At 35.5% G+C, this 18386-nt stretch overlaps 1 protein-coding gene across 1 annotated transcript in view; it reads right to left on the bottom strand.

The window, feature by feature from the left end:
* Positions 1-18386, bottom strand: part of Slc13a1 (solute carrier family 13 member 1) — a 78264-nt gene that overhangs the window by 22277 nt on the left and 37601 nt on the right. The window contains exon 7 of the mRNA XM_047562335.1: positions 5017-5168. Coding sequence (XP_047418291.1) covers positions 5017-5168 — 152 coding nt within the window. The remainder of the gene's footprint in view (positions 1-5016; positions 5169-18386) is intronic.

The following is an 18386-nucleotide window of genomic DNA, read 5'->3' as shown; positions in this document are numbered from 1 at the left end:
GGCTAATTATAGTGTGGCACTTATTAATAGTGTTAGGAAAGGAGCAGACTGGGATGGAATAGAGAGCATTGACCAAGTAGGATTTTCCTAATGGAAGAACCAATAAAAACCTATAAGATTACAACAACAGTGGGTGGAATAAAGAATATGTCTAAGGATTTGTTGAGGTGAATAGTGAACTAATCACAGGGGAGTTTAGGACTTTCAGAATTTAGGTGCCACAGGTATTAGATTATAAGATTGACTTTAAATAATGAAAATGTACTGTGTATTTCAAAAAATGCAGGAAAAAAGGAATTTGAAGGTTTTTCCCACAAATAAATGATAGACATTTGAGGACATATAGATGCGTGTCTTAATTTGAGCATTATGTGAGTGTATACAGGTATCAAACATCACATGGTATTCCATAAATATGCAATTTTTTGTGACAACTTTAAGAAAAAGGAATGAAAGAGACATTTCATGTGTCTCTACCTCCCAGATCCTTGGATTGCTCATAACCACCACTTAAAATATAATCCTCTGCATCCTCACATGTAGAATGAGGATGTCTCTACAGGATTTGAAATTGCTGCTTTCTCTTTTTCTCTTCATCCCTCTTGTCACCAAGGAGAAAATATCCTTCTCTCCCAAGGCTAGCATTTCCATCCGTGTTTTGAATTCCATTCCCACCTGATCCCACCTGACTCTTTATTCTGACAAATATGCTCTCTTCTGGTTTTTTTTTTTTTTTTTGTTTTCTTTCTTTAAAACAGGTATCTCTCTGTTTTTAGTTTCCTTCCCCTGATGTAAACCTAAACTGACCTCTCGCCCTTGTTCTAAAAAAATCACTCTGCCTCTGGTCATACTCTGCATGTTCTTTTCTTCTTTTCTTTGTCAAACTTGAAAGAGTAACTTGTTGGCTTCCCCTCTCCACTAGATACTCACTCATTCATCCTCTCATCTGAATTGACCTCACTACCTGCTATTCCACTGAACCTGCTCACACAGTAGAGAACACCACAGAGAACTGAAAGCTTTTTCTCAGCCATCAACCAACTTGACTCTCCTCTATCACCATAACCGTCCTGACGCATTCTTCATTTTGAAAATGATCCTCCCTTTCGACTTTCAGAACACCACGGGCTCCTGCTTCTCCTCCTACCTGATTAACTTTACTCACCTTCGTTCTTATCAATATTTTCTAAGAGTCTGACTGGAGTCTTTTAACTCCCCCACCCCCCATGTGACCATTTCAAAAATTTAATGTTTGCTTTTATAGACAGATTTCAAGGGAAGGCCTGGGAAGCTAAGCAAAATGTAGCAGGGTTGGCATTCCTTCAGGCTGCTCAGGAGATGGCGATGTATGAAGCTGCAAGAAGGAAGCCAAAGCTGCATTGGAGACACCCTGGATTAAGAAATTTCAGTAACATGGTATGTCTGCTGAGGAAAGAAGCTGGATACAAGCAGAACCAGCCTGAGAGAGGTTATGTTGACTGTAAGTGACAATTATATTAAGTAAGTGGAAATTGTATCTCATGACTATGTACCACAGATACTAAACATGGAGCTACAGGACTTGTTTGCCCACCTGGGTTTCACTCTTGTTTTGGTCCCATCCCTTCTTTCTATGCCTCTATTTCTCCCTTTTGGGATGGGTATGTTTATTCTGTGCCATTTTGGTTTGGGATGTATGTAACTTCTTTTTGATTTTGTCAGAGGCTTACAACTGAAGAGTTTACTTGAGTCTCGGATGACTTTGGACAATGGATTTGAACTTTTGGACAATGCTGGAACTGTTAAGACTGAGAATTCTTGGAGATGGACTAAATACATTTTTGGTCATGAAATGAACATGAGCTTTTGGGGACCAGGGGTGGAACATTATGTTTTGAATATGATATGACCCTGAAACTCACGTGTGAGACAAGCAGGAATATTCAGAAGTGAAATTATTAGATTATGAAAGCTTTAAACTAATTGGTGGATGAATCCATTTGCTGGATTAATAATTTGGGAGGAATACTCTACTGTGTAGCAACTGTAAACAGGTAAGTTGTGGCTAGAAAAAGTACATCATTGGGGGCATGCCTTTAAAGTCTATATTTTGTCCCTGGTGCCTAATTTTCTCTCTCTGCTTGCCAACTGCCTTGAGCTGAGCAGCTTTCCTTTACCACACCCTTCTGCCATAATGCTCTGCCTCATCTCAGGCCCAGAACAATGGAATTGGCTAACCATGAACTGAACCTCTGAAACCATGATGGTAAAGTAGACTTTTCTTCCTCTAAGTTGTGCTTGTTAGGTAGCTGGGTCACAGTGGTGAAAAGATGACTCCTATAGCCCCCCAGTTTATAGCTAACTTAAATAATGTGTTTACAAATGTCTGCTAAAAACCTTCTTGTGGGTAGGCCATGTCAGGTTGTCTAGATTAAATTCGTTATTTTCTCCAGTGAAACTACTACTCCCCTTTCTTCTCTAGAAGTTCATGGCATCACTGTCTAGGCAGTCATATAAACAAACATCTAGCCCTTCCTTCCTCTAAAAGACTCACACTTAATTACTAATGACCTTGTGCTTATGCAGTGTCTTGAGTCTAAATCCTCCTGTCACTTCACAACTAACCTTTCATCATTTGTCGGTACTTTGGTAATAGACTTCTAATTGGTTTTCCGTCTCCAGACTCCCAGAATACAAATCAGTCCACATAATGCTACTCTAAACTGTGTAAACATACACAGACTATTCACCCTTTAAAAAAAAATCTGTTACAGATGTTTGGTACTTTGATTTTATGAATTATTTGCTCTCATTTTCTTCATGAACGTGGCATTCACTTCTTAAGATTGTTCCAAATCAAGTGCACAAATTTTCTCTAATGATCAATGATGTACACAGCTGCAGCCTTCTTCTATGGCATACCTTCAGCTATCTTGGGGGGAAAATAACTTTTTAAGGAGGCAGTTTTGGGGATCTGACTGACCTTGGTTTGGTCCTCAAACCCCTAAGCTGAATTTCAGTGTTCTCATCTCTCGTAATAATAACCAACATTTATTGAGCACATGTTCACACTCTGTGCCTGCACTATTTAAGTGCTATTGATTCAAGTAAAACTCAAAGCAGAGAGAGAGATCATACTATTTTCCTACGAATTCTAGAAAGTTAACAGATTCAGAGAGCTTATGTAATTTGTCCAAAGTTACTTAGCTGGTAAGTGGAAAAGCTGGGATTTGAACTCAGTCATTTTAAACCCAGAGTCTATGCTTTTAATCACCCTTATACCTCTCTTTCACAGCGAGGATATCAAAAACATGTGCATTTTGTACATATGTACAAAATGATAATTGGTTTTGCTCCAACAGATGGCAAACAATGTCAAGAGAAAAAGGTGAAATTATCAGAGTGGATTTGTAAATAAAAGCAATTTCTCTCCAGCTCCAAACACCTGAACAAATAATATAATATTTTTGCATAGTTTTAAGCTTCTATAACATTGCCAATAAAATCAAGTACACACTGTTCCATTGTTACTTTGGGATTCTGTTGCATTTTGTAAGGTCAGCATTTAAGAAAAAGTTCATTAAATATCCAGCTTGTTTAATCATATCTATTGCATTGTTCACAGATGGTCATTCCCACTCTCCCTCAGAACTGATATTTTCTACCAAAAGGGGATATTTTTATTTTTTTCCTAACTCTTTGAGGTTTTCCTTATTATTATTGCCATCTAATTCCTAAGGTAAAGACAGCCTTTTGAAGAAAAAACACAAAATTTCACAGTACATTTTAAATATTTTCTAAATTTAAAGGAAAATTTGGTCAAATATCTATGATTAGGTGAATTACATCACACAATTAGGAAAAATAGTTAGCAAAACATTTTCATTGTGTAGAGATGGTCTAAACCAGCAGTTCTCTAACTCTAACAAAGATAAGACAATTAGAATTTGGTCTAAATGATAGAAAATAAACTTTGTGGAGAGGATCAAGATGTAGAAACTCTTTACTTGAGGAATTCATGATCAAGGATATAAGTTTAGCTCTCAGGAAGGGGTCAGGTTCATTTCCTGACTTGGATTAGGGTATACATTGAATATATCTCCTCTGATACTTTGAATTTCATGTCTTCCACTTATAAACCAAATGCTTTTCAAATACTTCTTCCTAATTTGATTGAATGTTCATAAGACAATTAGTATACATGGAGGTATGGGCAATACTGAATCTAAACTTCTTTACTTCTGTTCTTTGTATATAAGATTTCAATCTTTCATAGATTGAATGCAGATTGGCATTCATTGAGTCTTGCATTTCTTGGAGAAAATAGTGCACAACATATTGCAAATAATGTCAGAAGGTTTGCAGAGTCTGTAGAATCTGTTTCCTAGAGGATATCTTTCTTGCTTCTGAATCTTAATTTTTCTGTACAAAGGCTAAATCCTGTTTCTAATCTTCCTCAATGCCATTAACCTTCTTAGAACTTTGACAATTATACATCCTTTTAGTACTTGAACTAAACCTTGGCTCTAGAATCAATCTGAGCTCTCTTATAAAAGCTTTCAAACTATTGTTTCATTAGTTCTTACTGCCTAATCTTTCAAATTTTTTATTTCAAAAGCTGGGCCTTTTGTAATCACTACCTCTGTTCACCATTCATCATTTAAATTCAGTCCCCAGAGCCTACATAAACTGTCCCACGCAAATGATTCTTTTTAACTTTTGCAAACTACAATTTGCAGAATTATTTGCCATGAAAAAGGTACCCATTGTTTGATCAGAGTGGTCAGCCAAGAGTTATTTCTTCTTGGCTGACCTGAGGAATCTGTAGGCATAATTTAATTCACCAGGTTGGTCCTGCATATTTAACTCTCAATCCAGAGGGAGATCTCTAGACCTATGACTGTCCTGATAGAAAATAAAGGCAAGTTCATTCAGCTTAGCATCTCTGTCCATGGATACTCTGAGTCAGATAAGAATACTTTTTATAGTTCATATACTGTCCATTTGTTAAATTACAATTCAATGATTTTTACTTACGTATTGAAATGCTCAGTGAAGATCAGGTTTGTGGAAGTACCAGTGGTTGTTGTTAGTCCACCAATGGTAGAAGAGTAAGTAATGCACAAACACATAAGCTTACACATCATGTGGTCCTTCTTTGATCGATATATTGCTCCAGTGACTGAGTTCTGTTCAACAAGAAAATGTACTATAAGAACCGCTCCCTTTGTGGTCATAACAAGCAGTAATAACATTTCTTATGGAATGACTATGTCTTGATCCCATTTAATTCTTATCTTTGATGGGACCTGTTGGAGATAATTATAGTTAGATGAGGTCAAAAGAATGAGTGCTGGTCTGGTCCCTATAAGAGGAGGCAGCAGAGAGTTTATTTCTCTCTCTCTCTCAGCCATGTAAAGATATAGTGAGAAGTTGGCCATCTGCAACTCCAGGAGAGAGCCCTCACCTGACACTAACCCTGACACACACCTTGATATTGCATTTCCAGTCTCCATAATTATAAGAAATGAATTTTTGCTCTTTAAGTCACCCAGACTGTGCTATTTTGTTATGGCATCTTGTGCTGACTAATAATGCATTTATCTTTCTATCCCTAGAAATGTAATGATAAAATATATTTAAACTGAAACCCTGAAATATCTGACAATCCTAACTTTATTCATTCCCTCATCCTTCATTCTTATGTCTGATTCAAATGTTCCTTCTTCTCTTTCCTTTTAACCATGAGTTCCAATATTTTCACCACTCTTCTGCTATTATTGTTGGTCAGTAAATTTCTCATGGCCAGTAAATTTCTCAACCTCCTTTTTGGAAGTTTCCCCACCATGGTGCTTTAATGGCTGATCCCCAAAGGATCGGTCCAAAGGATATCACTCCAGAAACCGAACATTTTTGACTTAGGAATTTCCATCAGGAAATTTAAGTGTGTTGCTTAGGATTCCCTTGGGTGTAAGCCATATCAAGTTCCTTAGTTTTCTCACCAACAGCGCACTGTGTTGGTTTGATTCTCATGGCCCCTATGGTGAAATGCAGGGCAGAATCAATATTTCCAGTTATTTCATTCAATTATAAATTTTCAGTCTATTTAGTTAAAAAAAAAAAAAAACAGCTTCATTTCAGTAGTTGAGATGAACAAAGCCTAATTTGAAAACAAAAGCCCCAATTTAGCTAAACCTTCTCTGGGTCAGGCCTGCATGAGAGTTCACAATTAAAAGAAAGCTGGGGAGTTTGGCTTTTTCTATTTTCTCCTGACTCCTACCACTTGCTGGATTCACTTCTAAAGCCTCCATATTTGTAGTGACAGGGATGAGGAGGATCAGGAGAGGGTGGTAAAGATAAGGAAAGGCCATATTTGACTGGTGTATTAGTTAAGATATAGCTTTAGTCTTCAGTGCTCTCCAGACTTGGGGGATGTTCAAAGTGACTCCATCTCATAAGCACTGTTACAGGTTTTTGAGAGACTCTTATCATCAGATAAGAACATCAAATTGGGGCTAGGGACATGACTCAGTGGTAGAGTACTTGCCTTGCAGGCATGAATCCCTGGGTTTGAACCTCAATACCACACACACACACACACACACACACACACACACACACAGAAAAAAAGAAAGAAAGAAATAGAAAAGAAAGAAAGAAAAAGAATGAAGAATATAAAATTGCTCCTTTTTCTATGTGGCTAATGGATCTCTTTTTACCAAGCCCTTTTGGAGGAATTTGTCTATCAAATGACACCAAATACCATACCACTTTCCCTCCCTCCAGGTTCCTTGCAACTGGTCCAGGAGAAACTGACATTTCTGCTCTTTTGTCAGTGAAAATATAGCTAAAACTCCATTAGGTAAGGAGAGTCAACCATGACCTTTCATTTTCAAATTTTTCAAGAGTGTATTAAACACAAATCCATTGACCTCTTCTGAGTCTAGGGTATAGATATCAAGTTCTCCAGGAGGTGGTTTCTCAGAATCTGTCTCACCAGGGTAAGGGGGAGATTCTTCCCTTTCCTCTTTCTTGGTGGTTTGGAGGTCTGAGGTGGGGAAGTACTCCAAATTTCTCCATGGATAGTCTCCTCCTTTTTTTTTTTTTGCAGTGCTGAGGATCGAACCCAGGACCTTGTACTTGCAAGGTGAGCACTCTACCAACTGAGCTGTCTCCCCAGCCCAGCCTCCTTCATTTTTAAGTCTGTTTAAGACTATAAAACTGTTGTTGTTGTTGTTTTTTAATTTTTCTTGTTGTTTGTGTTCTTGATAATAACCATTCTAATTGGAGTAAGATGGAATCTTAGAGTTGTTTTAATTTGCATTTCTCTAATTACTAGAGATGATGATCACTTTTTCATGTATTTGTTGATCACCTGTATATCTTCTTCTGTAAAGTGTCTGCCCAGTTCCTTGGCCCATTTATTGATTGGGTTCTTTGTATTTTTGGCGTAAAGTTTTGTAAGTTCTTTATAAATTTTGGAGATATGAGCTTTATCTGAAGTGCATGTGGAAAAGATTTTTCTCCCACTCTGTAAGCTCTCTTTTCACATTATTGATGGTATCCTTTGCTGAGAAAAAGCTTTTTAGTTTGAATCCATCCCATTTATTGATTCTTGCTTTTATTTCTTGTGCTTTGGGAGTCTTGTTAAGGAAGTCTGATCTTAAGCCAACATGATGAAGATTTGGGGCTACTTTGTCTTCTGTTTGGTGCAGGGTCTCTGGTCTAATTCCTAAGTCCTTGATCCACTTTGAGTTGAGTTTTGTGCAGGATGAGAGATAGAGGTTTAATTTCATTTTACTTCATATGGATTTCTGGTGTGGAGATTCCTCAGAAAACTTGGAATGGACCCACCTTTTAACACAGTTATCCCATTCCTCGGTTTATACCCAAAGGACTTAAAATTAGCATACTACAGTAAAGCAGCCATTGTTTATAGCAGCTCAATTCACAATAGCTAGATTGGAAAACAACCTAGATGCCCTTCAACAGATAAATGGATTAAAAAAAAAAAAAACTGGTATATATATATATATATATATATATATATATATATATATAAACACAATAGAATATTATTCAGCCATAAAGAAGAATAATATTATGGCATTTGCAGAGAAATGGATGGAATTGAAGAATATCATGCTAAGTGAAATAAACCAATTGCAAAAAACCAAAGGCTGAATGTTTTCCCTGATAAGTGGATGATGATATATAATGGGGATGGGAGATAGGGGGGGTGAGAGAAGAATGGAGGAAATTTACATTACGTAGAGGGAAATGAGAGGGAGGAGGGGGCGTGGGTATGAATGATGGTGGACTGAGACAGACATCATTACCCTATATACATGTGTGATTACACAAATGATATGCATCTATATTGTGTACAACCATAGAAATGAAAATTTGTACCCCATTTGTGTACAATGAATCAAAATGCAATCTGTAAAAATAAAAAAATAATTTAAAAAACATCAAAACTTTTTTTTAAATTTTCTTGTTCTCAAGTCTTGAGTAGTTGGACTGTGGGAGTACAATGTGCATGCTTGATATTATAATGACTTACTTGACCACTCTTTTCACTAAGAAATCAGGCAGTTTACCACAGTTTCTTCTTTTCCCCTCATGTTGAATTATTACCATGCATACAGTTCTCCAACACCATTGGCAAGTCTAGTCACAGAAGCATCAAGTTATTCCTACTGGATTGGTTTGCCCCTTTATAAACTCTGCTCTGCATCCAACTTAGATTCCATGGTAAGCCCATTAAGTAATCTTCTTTAACAAACTCTAAATTTTGCCTTGACTTTCTTTGAATAGTTGTTATTTATCAGAACTCCAACTTTGGTTCTCTAGACATCATGTCTACCACTGAACAGACAACCATTGTTGGTGAAAATTATTCACACAGTACAGCAGACTGTATTCCCTACATTCACGGTCACAAATGTCAACAGCTGTATCACACTGACCCTCCTCTGTTGTGTTTCTCTGACCAAGTTACTCTACTTGTCTCCACAAGAAAAATTAAAAACCCCTGGTTGTCTTAACATCTCGCGATGTTCCTTCTCACACTTCACAGGTAGCTTTACCTCCTGCTTTCACAGAGTTAACAGAAATCAGCAGGCAATGGTGCCATCGAGATCTACCTGCTTCTGCCCCACCTCTCATTCTTCTCTGCAGACATACTGGTGTCAATGTCTCTCCTCCAAACTCTCTCTTGGGTCTTCTCAGAAACCTTCCCCTATCGACTACTAGAATTTTCATCAATGTTTAATAATTTTCAAGCCATCTTTGCAAAAGAAAAAAAGAAGCCCTTCTTAACTTATTCTCAATTAAATACTGCCCTACCTCATCTCCATTTTCACAGCCAAATGACTAAGGTCCACATTCACTCACCACATTTCTTTAACCCCTTCAACCTATCTCTCCATTCTACCCCAAATATACTTCCTATGATTATCAATAACCTCAACATTGCTAAACCCCATTGGTACTTTTCAGGATCAGCTTTGAAGATCTGTCAGCAACTTTTTTCCCACTGTAATCTCTGGGTTTCTATAAAATCTCGCTCTACTGGTTTTTCTTCTGTATCTCTGATTATTACTTCATCTCCTTTGACAATTCCTTTTTCTTTATCCTTCCTTAAAACTAAATGTTTTCAGAAATATGTTATAGTCATCTGTCTCTTCTCACTCTAGTGTTTCTCCTTTAAAAACCATGTTTTCACTGATTTAGTGACATATTAGACCACCAAACTCTGTCTTCAGCCCAGACTCCTTCTAGACCCATATATCCAATTGACTGTTCAATATAATTTGAATGCCTTTAATGAAACTCCAATCCAAAAATATTCAAAACAAAACTCATGAGTTCCTTCCTCAAACCCAGTTCTTCATATTTACCTATACAAGCCAATGGCATTAGCATCACCATAGTAACAAGCACTATGTGGTTCTTAGTATGCTATAAACATACTAAATTAAAATCAGATAAAAATTTTAATTCTTATAACACAGTGAAGTGGGTAATGGCACTATACCATGTTACAAATGACATGAGGCACAGAGAAGTTAAATGAATTTTCCAGGGTCACAGAGCCTAAAATGGCAGACTTGGACTCTGAAACCCAGTAGTCTTGCTTTGGAGTCCACTTTCAGTCACTGTGCTGCATTGCTTGTTCTCCTTAAAAACATTCACTTCCTCATCTCACTGGTTTCTGTCAATTTTATCTGCATAAAAATGTGTGGACTCTCTCCAGTTTTCTGTATTTCTACTGCTGCCACTGTGGCCTAAGTCAACCTTACCCCTGACCTGAGTTACTCAATTAAGGTCTTTATGAGACTCCTTGCATCAATTCTTACCTATTTCAGACCTGCCACACTTACTGCAACCTTAAAAAAATGCAAATGTGTTTAAAATTTTTAAGAACACTTGTTGTCTTGTGCATGTGTGTATATGGGTGTTAATATGTACTTTAAATACATTTGGATAATTTTTAAGGCTGTAGTATGTAGGGGCAGGTCTGGAGTGGGCAAGAATTGGAGCAAGGAAACCCATAAGGAGGAGGTTATCAAACTAACCTAGACTGCATTCTCTCTCTCCATCCATTCTTAAGTTAACAGGTTGTTTCTGTATCTTGGCTATTGTGACTAGTACTGTAATGAATGTGGGGTGCAGATAGTTCTTTGCAATGCTGCTTTAATTTCTCTTGGATATCCAGAAGTGGTATTGCTGGACCATATGGTAGTACTATTTTTAATATTTTGAGGAAGCTTTATAGTGTCTTTCATAATGACCACACCAATTTCCATGCCTGTCAATGGAGTACAGGGTTCTTTTTTCTGGAGAATGAATAGAATCACTGGTCTGCTCCATACAGATAAGCATGCTCTCTGTAACACTGGCACAGTAAAATCTTTTGGCAAAATCACAATAAGGAAAAAATTACTACTCCCTAAAAGTCATCATGGGTGTGGGAACGACACTTAGCATTGCAGGGATGGTGCTTTGGATTATAATTTACCTTTTACTTTTGTAATTAACTTAAAGGTCAACCCCCAGAGGTATCTACTCTTCATCCAAAAGGAATAAATTTACTAATGTCTCCATTTGTCTCATATTTTTTACATGGAAATGATTTGTATTTTCCATGTGATACAAATTTCCATTAAAAACTTGCAAAACTGGTATGTAAATAGAATGGCAAAATAAGTATAAAAATTCTTATGAGTGATACAATATGACAACTGAAATTTATCACTTACATATTAAATATTTTACTATAGGAAAGTCATCAAACAAATCAAAAAGTGATGCATAATTTGAACATTATTAAATTGATAAGAATGGACATTTAAAAGGTAATGTGTATATAATTTCTTATTGACATTAAAATTTGTAAGAATACAGTTAAAGAAAAATTGAATAACGTATAAAAGCAGACCTGCAAATATTTGCATACAGACACACAAACGCACACATAAAACCATGATTAAAATGTCTTGAGAGACATAAAAAAACATCAAAACAGAAAATAATAAATTCCTTATGGATTTACTATACGTTTTCTATACAAACACCTTTAATACACTGATTAATGCACATTAATGCTACTGCACATAAATTGATGTTTATGCAAATATGTATGATTAAGGCAGGCATTAAAATTTAGAGTAAATTCAAATTCCATAATAAACGGTAACATTAAAAGATAATAATGCAAATTTAAGTTAAGAGGAGGTGTTTTTGAGGAGGAACTGGAGATGCACAATTTAATATGTAGACAATAAACACGAGCCTCCTATGTTTGGATTTACTATTTTTGCCAAGGACATGTAATTGCTGGGCTGAACTCGTTGAAGAGATGAGACTGAAGCAAGGACTAAAGATTGAGGACAGCTGTAGAGAGCACGGAGCCAAAAAATACAGCTCTCAGGTAAGCCCTAGATGAGCCACTAATTGAGTCGGCTAGTGATGCTGAAATTATGAAAAAAAGAGGTGAATTTTACAGAAAATTAGTCTTTAATCTTCTGCTCAGACAGGAGTTTCAACCTAAGACCAAGGATTTGGCCCTAGCCCAAGAACAGGTTGAAATAAATAATTTAGATTAGAAACTTAGACCCTGACCCTGAGGACCCAAATAGGACACCAGGAAAATGACTACATTTCTCAAAAAGTAGAGGAGGAATCTGTTGTGCACCTATGTATATGTGTGTGTGTGCATGCATGTGTGTGTATGTGTATTTTATCCTAGAAGAACACTGTCATAAGTAGAGTGTTCATGCAATCTGTAAGGAGATTTCTGAGAAATTAAATATACAGAATGTATTTTTTTAAAAACAGAAAGCATATCCACATACATGTATGTGCCTAGAAATAGACTCGAAATGAAATACATATGTCAAAATATTTCCAATAGTTATTTCTTTCTTCTTTTTTCTTTTTTGGCACTGGGGATTGAATGCAAGGGTCCTTAACTACTGAGCAACATCCCCAGTCCATTTTAAATATTTTATTTAGAGACAGGGTCTCCCTGAGTTGCAAAGTGCCTCATTAAGTTGCTGAGATAGGCTTTGAACTCAAGATCCTCCTGCCTCAGTCTCCTAAGGGGCTGGGATTATAGGCTTGCGCCACCATACCGGGCTCCAATAGTTATTTCTTAATCATGGAATTATTAAGGGTAGTTGACCTTCATATATTTTTTATCTTCTACAATCATAAGAAAGTGTTTATCAACATGTAAAAGAATCATAGACTTTACAGTAGATAGGTATTTAGAGAGGACCTTGTACAAAAAACTAATTTTCAGGAGAACAAAATGATGCTAGTCATCACACATTTGAAGCCAGAGTTCATGTTTATGAGTTCCCTCTTAGTAATTTTTCTCTGCTACAATATTTCCTTCCTTTACTTATGTAAGTTTTTAACTCTACATCTAAGACTTTGCATTTAATAACATACTTCTACCACAATTGTAACCTACTGTGTTTTTATTCAATTCCAATACTGCCACTCATTAATTCTTCTTCCATGCACATATGCGACATCTAAGACTTTTCAAGTATGCCTTCCAAATCTTCCAAGTAACTGAAAATTTTTTGACTAGAATATGACCAAATGCAGAATCCTATGACATCATCATATGTCAGAACAGAAATCCCACAGGCCCAGTTATAACTCACTTTTGCCACCTGGTGGTCATAATTGCAGATTTCAGTGGCAAGTTACACATTTCCAACTTTGGTGCTTAGGTGAATCAACCTGGGTAAAACAAGTGATCTCCAAGGGTTGTAAAAAATAATTCTCTGGGGTAAGTGTGATACGAGAAAATCAAGGTTTCTAGTTATATTTTAAACAACTATGAAGGGATAATTGGAAAAGACATTAGATTCTGTTAAACTATTTTCTCCTTGCCAAAAATAGCTGCTTGTCATTTTTGGATATTTATTTGCATTTACCTTAATAATATTCATATGTGCCATATCTTGATTTCTCAGTTTCAGGCATTACAATTAATTTCACATTATCTTAGGTGGTGTACATTTAGATTCTTTCAGAGCTTCCTTCACCAAATGTACTCATTTTTTTGTGTGTCCATCATCTTAATATTATAACAGAACCATGAATTTGCTTACAGCAGAGTTCAGTATTTCAGTGTGCTGTCTAGAGTGCTATTAAAATCATCAAATAATATTATGTGTGTGTGTGTGTGTGTGTGTGTGTGTGTGTGTGTGTGTGTGTTTTCCTGTCCTCTCCCTCACTTGCTTAGTTTTTAAAGTGCATACCACTAGATAAGTCCTGGATAGTTCCTAGTTACTTAGATCTTCTCTGAAAACAATGAGGTGATAGGATACCTTAACCACATTAAATAGTCTACCAATTTCATTGACTAGGCAACATTCCTTCCAGGGTTTCCTTGCCTCTCCTAAAACTTGTCATTTCTCCCCTTTCCCCCCCAAAAAACTGCAAAAAGCTAAATAGATGTTAGTACATTCTCTTATTCTATTGCTATTTTAGCTGTACATTGATTAAGGCTGGAAATAAATGTTACTCAGGATTTTAAAGGCATTTTCTTCTTAGGTCTCTGAGTTTCCAGTGTTGTGCAGAGAAGTATTCAGCATTCAGTATTTTGTATCTTTTTAAAGGAATTAGTTTTCCCCCTTTTAAAAGTTTTAGGGTCCCCTCTCTACCCATGGTATTCTGAAAGTTCAGAGATTTCAAATAGACCTGCCCCGTGTGGATACTTTTCATCCATTTTGCAGACACCCAGTAGGTGTTTAATGATAGAATTTATATTCTTTTATCATGGAAAATTCCATGTATTTTCAAGAAATCCTCTATTTCTCTGTTCTTTTCCTAAAACTCCTATTATTTTCTTAATCTCGTTTCTCTGTGTTTTGTTACTGAATTTTCCATTCATTTATTTTTTCATCTTGGCATTTCATATTTGTATTTTATATATTTGTGTATCATGTTATTTATTTATATATTTTACATTTTCATCTTCTTGTTTCTTTTATAGAATGCTATTTGTATTTTATGAATGCAATTTCTTCATTTACTTCTCTGCATTGAATAATGATATTTTCTTTTCTCATGTGTTCATCTTCTTGCATAGACACTGTTTCCAGCAAGTAGCTGTTTTCTTTTTGTTTGTTTGGGACTCTTTCATACCTGAAGCTTTCTTCAGGTATCCAGGAATTTTTGCTCACATTTAAGGCAGTGAAAACTTGCTTGAGATGCTGTACATGTTTTTTGGAATTTGTTGGCTGTGAACTTCACTGTGGTATTGTCTGACTGGCCTGTTTTTTGAAAAATTCTAATGTCAGTATGTTTTTGTTATTTCTCTGGTGCTGAGTGCATTCCCCAGGGAAGAATCTCCTGATCTGCTATCTGCTGACACCTGGAGGGCAGTGACCTGGTTACGGGGAGGAGTGGACCAGAAGGCAGGGTTCATGACATTCAGCAAGTGAGCCCTCACTCAGAGCCCCTGCTCTAACTGTGATGTCCTTCCTGGACCCAGAACGCTGTCTGGTTCTCCTTACCCTTTTTGCACGTCTAAAGATTAGACTTCTGTTTGGTGGAGGAGGAGGAGTGGCATCCATGTGGAATTTGGGAAGACATGTGGGGATTTAAGTGCTACATAAGCAAATTTTTTCTAACTCCCACTTTCTGACATTTTAAAAACTTTGAAGGCTGCTGCTATGTAAATTTGATTATTTATTGTGCTTCCTTAATACTGATTTAGTATTCATGTCCATAGATAGCTGAATCTTTTTATACCCATATTTTTACTTTCTAACTTCCAAAATGTTTTCATTGCCATCTCTTCTCTCGATATTTATATAATTGTGATTGTGACTTAAAAAGTTTATTGTTCTTGTATTAATGGATAGTCAGAATAAAATGGAGGTAAATGGGCCTGTTTAATTAACCATCTTAATGAAAGATGCAATTTGTTTATTTTAATTTAAAAACCAAGAAATTAAATCTTTACTAATAACTAATGCATAGATTGACCTTCGTGTCTTTACAATAGACTCATATGTTGGTGGATGATGTAAAGAATAAAGGGGAGGAAAGTGTAGAAGCTCCAGAGGGCGCAGAGGTATTGAGATACTGGGTCCCTGTCTCCCTCGTTTGCAATATTGAATTTCCATGTGCTCAGTTAAACAGATATCAGATTATGTTAATTACTTCTAATTAAATCAAGCTTCCCATAAAATGCACAAGGTTTTAAATGATTTCTATAAGGATATACTTTCTTTGGCAAAATCACAAAATGAAACTAATACACAAATGAAACACAAAAAAACATTAAGAGAGAATTCTTCCCATCCCCCTGGTGTAAGCTTTTCATGAAGATCTAATGGAGATCTGTGCAGTAATAAACTGAACAACACAGAGGGATTGTAATAAAATTTAAATGATCAAGGAGACTCTTTGGAATAGGATTTATATCTACTGTAGTTATTAAAGAACTATGTGACACATTGTGAATTGGGATATCAGCTTATATAGTAAGAGTAAGATGAATGAAGATATTTAGAATTTAGCATTCAAGGCCTAAGAACTCTTCATAAAACTATATTTCTTTCAGCAATATTGAAAATAATTAAATCAAGGATTGATTTACAAAATGATACTACCCTAAATGTTAACTATTAACAAGCTTCCTTTGCAGCAGTTTCTTAACGAAACACAACACACACACACACTGAAGAAAACCTTATTCTTTCTATAGTGGTAAAACTGACTGAAATCATTATATAGATAATATAGCAGATTTATTGATTCAGAATTATGACAAATCAGATACGTTAATAAACAAAATGCTATTTAAAATATTAAAATCATCTTCTAAAAGGCATCACTGAACTAATACAAAAGTAAGGAATCCAAATAAAGTACAACTATGCAATTTAAAATAAGGGAGTGATAAGGAAGGTTTATATGTGAGGGTTTCAGTTTATATTGCTGCAAGGAGAATTTGCAATGGAAGATAATGCCCAAGGTCAACTGTGTGGAGTGAATCACATGGAAAAACATTCGCAAATCTGCCATCCTTTATAGAAATAGAGGGCAAGGAAATGTCAGACTGAGTTAAGGGAAAATATGAAGTCCTCTGAAAATTCCAAAATATGAGCATGGCTTTTAGCATAAAGTGGCATCACTTGTGTGTTCAAAGAAAAACAATAATATAACTAAAACTTCTTACATGCAGTTGCAACCCACGAACTCAATAATTTCCATAGAAATTTCAAAGAAAACTAGCATTTCAACCAGCACAAAACATTTAAGGAAATAAGACAACAAAATGAGACCCATCAGAAAACAAAAATGGTCAAAGAGAGAGACAACAAGGACATCACACTCAAGTTACTAGATACAGAACATAAATAAATTTATTTATGTCTAATTAATTTAGAAAAGGGATTGAAAATATTAACACAGAAAAGAGATTGTGAAATTATCAAGCAAATCTTAAAAAGAGACAAATGGAATTTAAACAGTGAATAGGCAAAACAAAATAGAAATAGCTTCAGAGAGAATAACTGAACTGGAAGATAAATCTAAGTTATTATGGATAATTCAATCCAGCAAGACAAGGAGAATGAAAATAAAAAGAGATGTCAATAATCTTAGAAGATAAAGTGAGAAAGCTTAATAAGGATTTAACTGGAAACCAGAGGGAAAGAATAAGGAAAACTAGGAAATTGAATAGTAAGAAATGACACCTGAGAATTCTCAAGAATTGTTGGAAAAGATTGATAAACAGAGTCAGAAGGAATATATTTTTATGTTTATCAAAATGAAATTCTAGAACACACACACACACATAAATCTTTAATCAATGAGAAAAGATTGCTTACAAAAGAGTAATACTTTAACTGTTATCTTGCTAACTACTCACAGGAAAAAAAAAAAGCCAATAGAAATATCTCAATGTAGAAAGACAATATTAGTCAACCTAGCTCTCCATAACCACAAAAACATATTTTGAAAATTAGAAAGACCTTTCTATTAGACAGAAACTTAGGGTTTAACACCAAAAGACATTCTCTGAAGTACATTTGGGTCTTTGGCAAGACTTGTAAGATTAATAAAATAAAAATATTTTTGGAAAGATTACTTGAATAAATGTTTAAAAGCATGAGTAAAAATATTTCAAATTAAAACATACCTAAATACTATAGAAGTTAAATAGATAAGTAGACAAAAGAAATAGCTGGGCATTTTTGGCATTTCCATTCTTTCTAGGAATTCCTAGAAAATTACATCTAACTCAAACAGAAGTGGAGAATCTTAATATTCCTAAAGCCAGAGGAATAAGAAAAGAAATTCTAACTACACAAGTCCTATACTTTCGTCTTTGCTGGTCCTGATAGCTGATTACTGAATAGATGGAAAGAGATAAGACAGTCATTTTGGACCAAAGGGTTCAATAATGAGGATCGCCGAGTACAAACAGAAAGAGCCAGGGTCATTCTGATATGGAGCCATGATACCAGCGCATATCTAGCTTATTGAAACTTTTGATGTTTCAGGTATTTGTTGCCATGGCAAAATTCACACCCTAAATAGTATAAGTGGTAAAACCAAAAAGAAAATAAGAGACTGATTAATACAAAATTTTGGAATATGGCTATCTTTGCGAGGATGTAGAGGTGATGGTGTGAGGAAGGAAATGGAATCAGATAAAGGTTCACGGAGATTTCTAGAAATTGTTATGTTCTATTAAGCTGAAGTATGGTATATAACCATTTTATTCTTTTTATTATTCTTTAAAATACTGTTACATTTTACAGTGTGCATAGTTATAAAATATTTCATAATTAAAATACATAAAAATTTGGGGACAAAATAAACATGTTCCTTTACTAGAAAATACCTCTGGGTGGGGA

The sequence above is a fragment of the Sciurus carolinensis genome, chromosome 8 (assembly GCF_902686445.1).
Source record: "Sciurus carolinensis chromosome 8, mSciCar1.2, whole genome shotgun sequence".
Taxonomy (NCBI): Eukaryota; Metazoa; Chordata; class Mammalia; order Rodentia; family Sciuridae; genus Sciurus; species Sciurus carolinensis.
This window is presented reverse-complemented; position numbering and strand designations above follow the sequence as displayed.